Raw genomic sequence first — 10,046 nt, forward strand, 5'->3', positions numbered from 1 at the left:
AAAAAAAAAAAAAAAAAAAAAAAAAAAAAAAAAAAAAAAACAATTATCTGGGATTTTGGTAAATAAAAAAAAACAAATTAAAAAGCAGAACTTTATATAAAGTAGGTAGCTTAATTAGTTGGAGAAATTATTACAAAATTAGATATATGAGTAGTTTAGTTAAATATGGACATTTTGTTGTTGAAATTAAGTACTTTTTTTAAAAAATATCTATTTAATTTTGTGGTTGGGTTTGAGTGTTTTGTTAGTCTGTTTTTGTGAATTTTATTATTTAAAAAAGAAAATTAGAAAACATAATTTTACAAATTTAAAAATTGATAGTATATATTTAATTTTTGGCGACTCCAAGAAAGTTTTAGCTTTTTCTTTTAGTTTCAGAATAGAAGAAAGCAAACAAACATTTCCTCCTGCTTTTTTTTGTGTTTGGATAATTATTATGGGAAATTCAAAAGCAAGAAAAAAGTAAATAACTTTTCTCTCTTTTTCTTTTTTGTTTATTTATTTATTTATTTTCATTAGATTTAGAAGAAATTAGTTAATTATTAAGAGATATCACATGAAACAGAGAATAAAGATTGATTTTTGGAGAATATCTCAATTTTTCATCACTGAAATAGCATCATCCACAAAAGATAAACTTACAAAAAATAATAATAATAACAAAACTAAAGAAACTAAAAGAAAGAAGAAGGCTAGTGCTGGCTATGAAGTCTCTTTCAAATTTGCTCTTTTGGAAGCATACCTGCAAATAAATAAATAAATAAGTAAATAATATAAAATTTTCCATTTTTTTTAACTATTTATTTTCGCACGTACCCAAAACTTGATGAAGGAGGACGTTGGCTTTGTTAGTACGAGTCTTTTGGAGCACTGCATCTAAAGCATTCCATCCTGCTCGCAAAGTTATGTTCATTGCATCCCGACCTGTCTCTTTACATTTTAGTATCTTTTTTAAAAAATAAATGAGCTTCATTTCATATTTCATTTTTTTTTTTTAATAAAAAAATTAATTTCATTTGAAAACTCATAAAATTAAAAATTAAGGTGAAAAAAGAAATTACTTTTAAAATTTTTGATGGTGGTGAGAATTGAAAGGCAGAAGAGTTAGGGGTACCTGGCGCAAATCCAGTCACCGGATTTCCAAGCGGAGGCACCAGTACGGGCGGCGGCGGCGGCGGCGGGATTGGCAAAACCAAAAGGGGACAGTCCTCTAGAGCGCGGCATATCGAAGTCGAAGCCTCCTGCTGCAGCCGACATGTCGTCTTTGAACGCCCCACATTTGAAGCAGCTCGACCTGCTTGCGAAGTTGTGGGCTCCACAGTTCCCTATGCTGCAATACCAGTCGCCGGGCCTCACATCGGAGCCGCCGTACCCGAATCCAGACCCGCCTCTTCCACCGCCGTTTAACAGAGCTCCAAAGTCACATCCACCGCCGCCGGACTTGGGGTCCCCGCAGCGCTGGCACATGTCCCTCCTCTGGAAGTTGAGGTGCTGGCATGACCTGCAGTTCCAGTCTCCCGGTCTGCTCATCTTCTCTCCTTTTCTCTCTGCAGATTAGATTATAACGGTCAACACAAATTTCATGAATTTAATAAATCTTTAAATTAAAAATAAAAAAAAAAGTTTTAAATTGTATGAATTTAAACGCAAATTTAACATTTCAAAATGAATGAGCTATTATTTAAATTTTAAAATTAAAAAACTAAACTTGTAATTTAAAAAAAAAAAAAAATTAATTTTGTTCGTGTTTGGAATAAAACAAAAGAGTATAACGTTAGGGCGAACGGGTCGTCGAAAGATTTGAATAGAAGAAATGGAAGAAGAAGAAACCTTAAGTGAAAGGGGAATGGTTGGGGTTAAAAGAGAAAGAAAGAAGAATGGGTATGGAATAGGTAAAGAAGGGAAGGGGCGTTTTTATACACACCCAAATTCTACTTTTTATTTTTATTTTTATTTTTTTTATTTTTTACTTTTCTTTTTGTATTAAAAGAAACTATATTTTGTTTTTTTGTTTTTTTGTTTTTTTGTTTTTTTGTTTTCCCATAAACTGTAGAAATTTAGAATATTTTGCAATTATTTACGTAATTTAGGACAATGTTCAAACTTTTTAAAATATTCAAAATTATAATTCCTAAATCATACAAGATTCCTCTCTTTTTCTTTTTCAGAAAGAAAAAAAAAATCCATAAAAAGCCACAAAAAGGATCTTTTTTTTTTTTTTTTCCTTGTTATTCAATATATATATATATATTGATAAATAAATACATAATATTAAATGAAAGTGAGTGAATTATTGTTTATATATATTAATTTGGATTCCTTAATTGATAAGGATTAATAAGAAATAGAGAAAAGTGTTATTGAAAAGAGGAAAAAAGTAGAGGGAATTTAATTAAAATTCAAAAAAGAAAAAAAGAAAGCCAAAAATGTGAGTTTCAATAAAGCTTGAGTTGGAATAACTAAGTCTTCGAGGTTTCATTTTGACCATCTTTTTTTTTTTCTTTTCTTTTCTTTTCTTTTTCACTCTCCTTTTTCTTTTCTCTCTTCAAATAATTATATATAATTTATTTTTTTAAAAAATATTCTAGTACTATCAAAATATTCTCTCCTAATAATCATAAGATACAAAAAGTAAAATATTTCATTAATTTTCTCTCGTATATTTAACGGTGAAAAACTAACTATTTGCCACATATTGTAGCCGCTTTCTCGAATAATTTATCGTGTTTCGTGTTGTATGTATACCCACCACCATCAAATCACCACACCCACCAAATCTCTCTCTTTCTCTCTCCAAAAGAGGAGATGAGGGAGAAGTGGCATCCATTCTCTTGGGGAAGGGTAAAGGTTAAAGAGGAGAGAGAGAAAGGCAAACTATAAAGAGAGACAGAGTAAAAAAGGAAAGTGGGGCTGATTCGATTCTCCTTGGGAATCACTTCCATGCATGACCACGACCAACTCCATCTATAACTTGTTCCCTCTCTAAATTTGTCTAAAAATTATTCAACAACACCGATACTTTACTATCCGTTAAAGCTACCGTAAAAAAAATAAATATATATATATATATATATTTCATTTTCTTATAAACAAACCTTTGTATATAGCTACGAACCAGAACGAGAACGAGAACTACGAGAGTAATAGAAGAACAAGTTCTAGTTTCATGTTGGAATCTCGCCACTTTTTCGAAAGGAATGACAGTAAAATTTTCAATCTTNTTTTTTTTTTTTTTTTTTTTTTTTTTTTTTTTTTTTTTTTTTTTTTTTTTTTTTTTTTTTTTTTTTTTTTTTTTGTGGTTAAAGTTTTTCCCTTATTTCTTTTACTTTACAGTTGTGTTCATATTTCTCTCACATGGGTAATCATGGAAAAACACTTCCTTCTTTTCTAACATTAATGTTCAAAAAAGTGAGTGTTGATTGTGATGGATATTAATCCCTATTCTTCACAATTATAGCCCAAAAAAAACAAAAAAAAAAAAGAGCCCACTTTAATGTCATATTACATCCAAGATAAAAAAAACACGACGAATTTTTATTTAATTTTGATCGAGACTACCATTAACGACAATATTGATGTAACACAACCATTATCGTCATTATTTTAGCTTTTATTCGACGAAAGATATAATATCTTAATGTTAATGCTAAACTATGGTAATATCGAAATTATAATTTTGTAGAGATTTTGGAAGAAATGCGATCGAAATAACAATATTAATTAATATTCCAAACAAACGAGAAAAAAAAAACCCACATAAATTGGGTTACTCCTAAGGATGCTGCTCAGTGGATTCAACATCAAGAAGGTGAAGTTTTGGAAGCTAATAATGAATGCCATTTGACCCTTCTTCTATACTTTGGATTGTTTTTATGCACAAAAAAACCCCAAACTACCTATAATACAGACTCACAGAAATTGGGAAAACAAGTTACCGGCAAAAGATTCATCACAACCCCTTTCTACTTCGGTGAACAGAGCTTCCTGCGGTTCGTGCACCGACTGATGCAGTTGAAGCATACGAGTCCCTGTGTGTTGTCGAAGCGCTTGCTCGAGATCCATGCGTAACTTGGTGAGGTGATCCCGGGACTGACTCGTTTGATTTTCCAGCCTCAAGTTCCAGATTCCTGGCTTCCTCAGCCAGCAATGCTAACTGTTTTAAGGTGAAGTGAAATTTATCAACCTCTAAAATTATATTGAAACTATCTAACAATCTAACACTCTTTTGCTATATAATGATGTAATGATTTGAATTCATCAGAGCAAAGGGATCATCAACAACTTATGTGCAGAAAATGTTCCATTTGAGTCCAGTTCATAAAATCAATGGGATCAATCTATGTAAATGGAGTGTTTGGACTCGATTCATACCCGAATTTCGTTCTCTTTTAAACGGTCCTGGAGTGCACTTATGGCAGGACTAAGACTGCAAGCAATGAAAATGTCACTAAGAACAAGTTCAATCAAATAAGGCATGGAGAACAAAAGAGCACAAATGAATGGTTGAAGGCTAACCAATATTCAATTAACTTGCACATTGAAGCCTGATATGTTGAGGTGTGATGTATGAACGTCAGCGGATGCGCTTTCCCATCCCTACAAGAAACAAAAGCAATGATCAGAGCCAATAGCAAATGGGTTATGAAACCATTGATTGATTCATGAAAGAAATAATCATTTCAGTACTTCATATTATTTAAGATGGCTTGGTTATAAGCTGATCTCTCCTCTTCAAACAGAACATTTTGTAAATCTGTAAAAGACATTAATGGTGAATCAAGCTTTATGAGGGAAGCACTCGGCATCACATGCAGAGGAATCTCTTTCCTTGAGAATTCAGCAGCACTGGCAGCAAAAGACAACAAATTCACAATCAGGAGTGGTAAAGCCCAAGTTCGTCAGCTCGAGAAAAAAAAATCATGATAATGAATGTTCTTCAAGGAAGAACAAAATAACAAGATACTGCCACATCTGACTCCATATTAATGCAGCAATACCAAGTCATGAGTAACGCAGTTTGAACCAGTTAGAAGATGAAGCCATTCGTAGATAACTGTATGAAAATTGAGGATAATGCCGAGAAATCTGCATTCCATACGTACCTCATTTCGATATTTGAACGGTGCATTGCTTCTTGCATACTTTCAGTCAAGTCCATAGGATCGATATCAGTAGTACCACTGTTCGTATTGCTAGTAAGATAGCTACCCCCCATTTTTTCTTTTCCTTGGTAGTTGGTGTCAGCATTAGCAAAGAAATAACCCAACTCTGAAGATCGTCCAGAACCCTGTAAACCATGTCGAACGAGCCATACACATCAATAAGGATGAAATATCTAATGCACCGCACTTGCAAATGTTAACAAAAGTGAACTCCCGGAACTGGATTATTAGATAAAATCCAAGGAGCACATGCTTAGATATTTCCTTTGATGACAAGCAGTTACCAATTGATTATCCTGAGCTAAGTGATTAGCAACAACATCATATCAGATGCGTAACACAGAAGTTTTCACCAAACACGTTTACGACAATGATTTTCCCAACTGACATGAAAATGAGTGGATAGTGATTGATGGAAGATGTACGACGACAGAGGGCAGAGGGCAATAAAAAATTGTGAGATTCCACATTGGTTGGAGAGGAGAACGAAACATTACTTATAAGGGTATGAAAACCTCTCCCTAGCAGACGCGTTTTAAAACCTTGAGGGGAAGCTTGAAAGGGAAAGCCCAAAGAAGACAATATCTGCTAGCGGTGAGCTTGGGCTCTTATAAAAATACTAGGACATGCAGCTTTACCCACAGTGAGAGCAGAAGAAAAGATAGAAAGGGTGAATTCAACCCATTAAAGTACCTGAATTTGATCCTCAAAGGTGGTAAGCTATTATTTTTCTGCATAAAATTTATTGATCTAAACCAATGCAGAACTCATTAAGTATCAATCAATGAAAAATTTTCAGAGTCAACATGTTTCCCCATTAATAAACAGTCTAACTTAAACATCATGCTTGCCTGAAAATTGACACTTAAGCAAAACCTTCTGCTTATCATTCAACTTAAGCTGGTCATATGAATGTTAACATCCAGATTTAGGTATCTTTGTAAAGCACATGTGTTGTATTTCTACCTTCATAGCTCCAGCAACCATTGAATCACCAGTGTCTTGTTCGGGACTCTCCCCTGGTCCGCCCACTTTTGCTGATAAATTATCAGAGGAACTCAAAGAAGATTCAACATCAATCACTGAATTTCGATACATAGGAGATAAGGAAATAGGTCTTGAGAGGTGATTCTGTTTTCCATCAGAGGACTGGAAAGCAATAACTTGAATTCTTCCAACCTGAAATTATCCAACTATGTTTAGCAAACATGCAAAGAGATAACTGTTCAAAGTAAATAAAACTACTCAAACCTTGTTTGCATCTTCACTAAAGCAGGAAAATATCAGCCCAATAAACCCAGAATCAAGGAGCTGATATGTCCCTTGAGTTCGCACATCTGCAGAAAGTACAATTTACAAGATTGAAGGAGTTATCTTTCTTTAATTGAAAAGTGCCAAAAAAAGATTAAAAAAATTTCCAATAGCTTATATTGCAGCAAAGACATAACGTGCAAGATTTAGGGAGATGGAATTAGACTTTGACATGAAAGGTTGGATATCATCCCAAACAACGTAAGGATATCCATCACAGCTTTTCTTTTGTAGAATAATGCTTAACTAAATCAGCCAACTCTTTGAACTCTTTGTTTAAAAAAATAAGGATATAAAACCAGCCAAGAGCCAGGCCTTGGAAATTTTAGTCTTCTCGATGAATACAAAGAGGAAAAAGAGCTGCGCTAATGAAATTTCCTGAGACCTAGATTCTTTTTACTATTATAGAACCATTAGAACACGAAGAAATTCAAAAAAAAAAAAAAAAAATTGAGCCTTTTATTTTATAGTACCCTGGCAAGTGACACCAAACGAAAACCATGTGTGAAGGTTTTTCTTAATAACAAATTATTTGAAACAAAGGGCCTTCCATTGGAAAATGTAAAGGAAAAGGCTAGAAATCTAGGATCTCCAAGTAAGACTTGGTCCCTGATCATCAATAGAACATTCTCACTCAAAGGATGATATAATGTGGTATATCAAGATGGAACGGAAACTTGATCACCAGCTGAAACATACAAAAGGAGAACAAGATGGAAACTAATTCATCGATGAGCAAAGCCTTTTACATTTGGTGTTATTACATTTCAAGAGCAAGATGGGTCACAATTGGACACCATAGACAAGTCAATACTAACCAACATGAGAAGGAAGCACTGTTATATGAGGATGTGAATGGTACCATCCAATAACTCTTGTTGTTCTCCCAGTCATTGTTGTCATTCTGTTCTATAAAATTAAGTATATAACATTATAGAATAAAAGAAAATAGTTTCATAGGTTTAATTACTAGTGAAAAATATAGAAGCAAAAGATTCCTTAAGTATTTGATTAGTTAACCTCATTACGATAAACTACTTCATAAAACTAGCACCTTTAAGTTGAACTGTTAAGATAAATATTTTCATTTGTCAAGATTGTCGATCAGTTGCACAATAATTAATTTAAATGATAAAGTAGAAAAAAGATGAACTAAAAGGACGAACGGAGATAAATAGGACAAAGTCTAGAAGAATTTCATAATGATAAAAGGAGCAAAGGATATATCAGCCTGGGCAGATGCAGCAGCCAATTGTTCAGGATGAGTCTCCACACGGTCCTTCCTTCTGTCAGACCGTGTCTGAGGCGATGCTCCCCAAATTAGTGCAGTAACACTTCCATTTTTTGAATGCTGCAAATTTTCATTGTCAGAACAGAACACATGACAGAATTAACAATAATTTTGTAAGAATGCAAATACAGGACCCGATAGATAGGGCATGAAAAAGCTTAAAGCTTAGAGAATCAACCATGAAACAACTATTCAAACTCTAGAGATGAATTTTAGAATTAATATCCTCTGTTGACCATAATTCTGATAGACCATCTAACAAGAACTATAAAAGAGAAACAGAACAATGCTTAATATAACAAATTCACACGAACTCCGGTGAAAAACAAACCAAGTTCATTTCTAACAGACATCATTTGGAATCAAAGCTCCTGCAGAGAGAACCATAAACACCACTCCTCACTGTAAATTTTACAAAATGACCACGGAATCATTAAACTACCGCCAACGAAGCACAATAATCTTACCTCCAATATAGAGAGGATTCAAACCACAACAACCCCATTTGCCAAAACAACAGAAGAAACCAATTTAACCTTCGTTTCAAACTAGACATCCAATACAAGCAGCCAAGCCAGCAAGTATACACCCGAAAGCACAAATTAAAGCAAGACCCATATCAGATTACGCAAAATAAACGAGAATGAGCTGAAACAAAGTCGAAGAACCATCAAACGGGGGGTAGTAAATTGCAGAGTGGAAATCTAGGGAGTGACCTCAATATCGCCAAGAAGAAGCCCCATGATTTCTTCAGTCTCGGTGGACAATGCATGAGTGAGACAAGTAAACCAAACGTCTTCGGACATCTTCACGGCCGTCAGAGACATCTTTCGATCGCCGTTTTCTGTCCGAATTCGGAAACTTCGATTCTCCGGGTCGATATTGAATGAACGAAAAAGAGAGAAAGAGAGAGAGAGAGAGAGAGATTCCGAAGGATCTTCGAGCTTTCAACCTTCAAGCGAGACTCACTGGCCGGTGTTTCGAAGGACCTTCAGCACCGGATCGCAAGACTCTTTGGAGCAGCAATACAGTACGGTCGTGCGTACGGTTTGATAGCTGATTGATGACCATGTGATTCGGCCACGTCTTTTTTATATAAATTTATTTGAAAATTATATAAATGGTTGCATTTTATGCAAGGTTTAAAATATCAATAAAACGATGATATTTCTAGAAAATCTTAAAAATAAAAAATATTAATAAATTTTTAAAAAAATATTATACCTTTTAAATAAGTAAAAATATTTGTAATATATTTTGTTCTATTTGTTGAAAAATTATCATAGAAAATTTATACAATTAAAAAAAATTAAGGGGAAAAAGTTTATATTTGGTACCAAAAAAGGTTGGCCTAATTATCATTTATCAAAGAGATTTTATTATTATTATTTAAAAGTTTATATAAAAAAGATTTTATTGATTGGTTAACTAAAAGCTGCGTACAGTAATCAGATAGGCCGAGATGCACCGGATAATTAGTAAGAAATGAAAAAATAGGTATGCAACCAAGACCCGCCCGCTTGGCCCCAACTGCCCATCGCCACCTACTGGTATTTCTTTCTCTGCTCCCCCGTTCCCGGCAAAAATCTCCGTCGACGGTAAGTTTTTGGGCTCACAGCGACGTATTGGTCTGATTATATCTTATCTCTTTTACTCTGTCGATTTCTGCATTTCTTGAGCAACAGCGCTGTATTGATTCAACTTTATCTGATATCTAGTGGTATTATGTTATACTATTATAGATTTCTATGGTTTTTAGGACGATCTGCGACACCACATTAGCCGTTTATAATCTAATATTGCATGAAATTAATTCATGTTCACATTTATTACTTAGGTGTTAGACAAATTGTAGTCTCTAAATTTGTCTTTCTCAATGAGGTTACTGTCTGATTGTAATTCTTCTATCTGATGTTGTCAAGTTCAAATATTTTTGTTTTTCTCAGGGAATTTGGTTCTGATTTTTTAGTTTGTTATTGTACCTTGATATTTATTACTATTTGTTTGCATTTGTTCAAAACTGTACTCCAATTTGCTGACTCTTGAGTTTATAGTTTACATCAGATAATATAATTGGGAGTTTCTCGTACGATTTAGTGTTGTAGTTGGAACCATGGCGAAGGCGTTATCAAACTTTCTCTTCAAGGGCTTGGCTGGTCTGCCAGCTACTCGCACTAGCAGAATTGTACGGTTTGAACAAATCATACTATCATAGTTTAGTCTCTAATTTCTTTTGTCTTGTTTCATTGATTTTAGTTTTTTTTTTTTTTTTTTTTTTTTTT

General features: G+C 33.8%; 3 protein-coding genes across 7 annotated transcripts in view; 1 reads left to right on the plus strand and 2 right to left on the minus strand.

Annotated features, from left to right (window-relative positions):
• Positions 1-564: 564 nt before the first annotated feature.
• Positions 565-1,917, minus strand: LOC111788883 (transcription initiation factor TFIID subunit 15b-like). Its single transcript, XM_023669445.1, has 4 exons — positions 1,831-1,917; positions 1,115-1,547; positions 817-924; positions 565-742 (listed from the first exon to the last, which is right to left on the minus strand). The coding sequence occupies exons 2-3, from the start codon at positions 1,528-1,530 to the stop codon at positions 849-851; spliced, it is 492 nt and encodes a 163-aa protein (XP_023525213.1). The 5' UTR covers positions 1,531-1,547; positions 1,831-1,917; the 3' UTR covers positions 565-742; positions 817-848.
• Positions 1,918-3,685: 1,768 nt separating this feature from the next.
• Positions 3,686-8,831, minus strand: LOC111789075 (lys-63-specific deubiquitinase BRCC36-like). The gene is made up of 10 exons (XM_023669717.1): positions 8,481-8,831; positions 7,699-7,824; positions 7,292-7,379; positions 6,414-6,499; positions 6,129-6,341; positions 5,103-5,287; positions 4,687-4,845; positions 4,516-4,596; positions 4,372-4,426; positions 3,686-4,153 (listed from the first exon to the last, which is right to left on the minus strand). The coding sequence occupies exons 1-10, from the start codon at positions 8,589-8,591 to the stop codon at positions 3,950-3,952; spliced, it is 1,308 nt and encodes a 435-aa protein (XP_023525485.1). The 5' UTR covers positions 8,592-8,831; the 3' UTR covers positions 3,686-3,949.
• Positions 8,832-9,238: 407 nt separating this feature from the next.
• Positions 9,239-10,046, plus strand: part of LOC111788638 (monothiol glutaredoxin-S15, mitochondrial-like) — a 4,331-nt gene continuing 3,523 nt past the window's right edge. For 2 of the 5 annotated variants that reach the window (XM_023669054.1, XM_023669053.1), the window contains exon 1: positions 9,239-9,362. In XM_023669054.1, coding sequence (XP_023524822.1) covers positions 9,264-9,362 — 99 coding nt within the window. In that variant the 5' untranslated portion in view covers positions 9,239-9,263. Of the gene's footprint in view, positions 9,363-9,818; positions 9,950-10,046 lie in introns of all 5 variants that reach the window. The other 3 variants (XM_023669055.1, XM_023669057.1, XM_023669056.1) reach the window with 3 other exon arrangements.

Source organism: Cucurbita pepo, chromosome LG02, assembly GCF_002806865.2.
Source record: "Cucurbita pepo subsp. pepo cultivar mu-cu-16 chromosome LG02, ASM280686v2, whole genome shotgun sequence".
Classification (NCBI taxonomy): domain Eukaryota; kingdom Viridiplantae; phylum Streptophyta; class Magnoliopsida; order Cucurbitales; family Cucurbitaceae; genus Cucurbita; species Cucurbita pepo.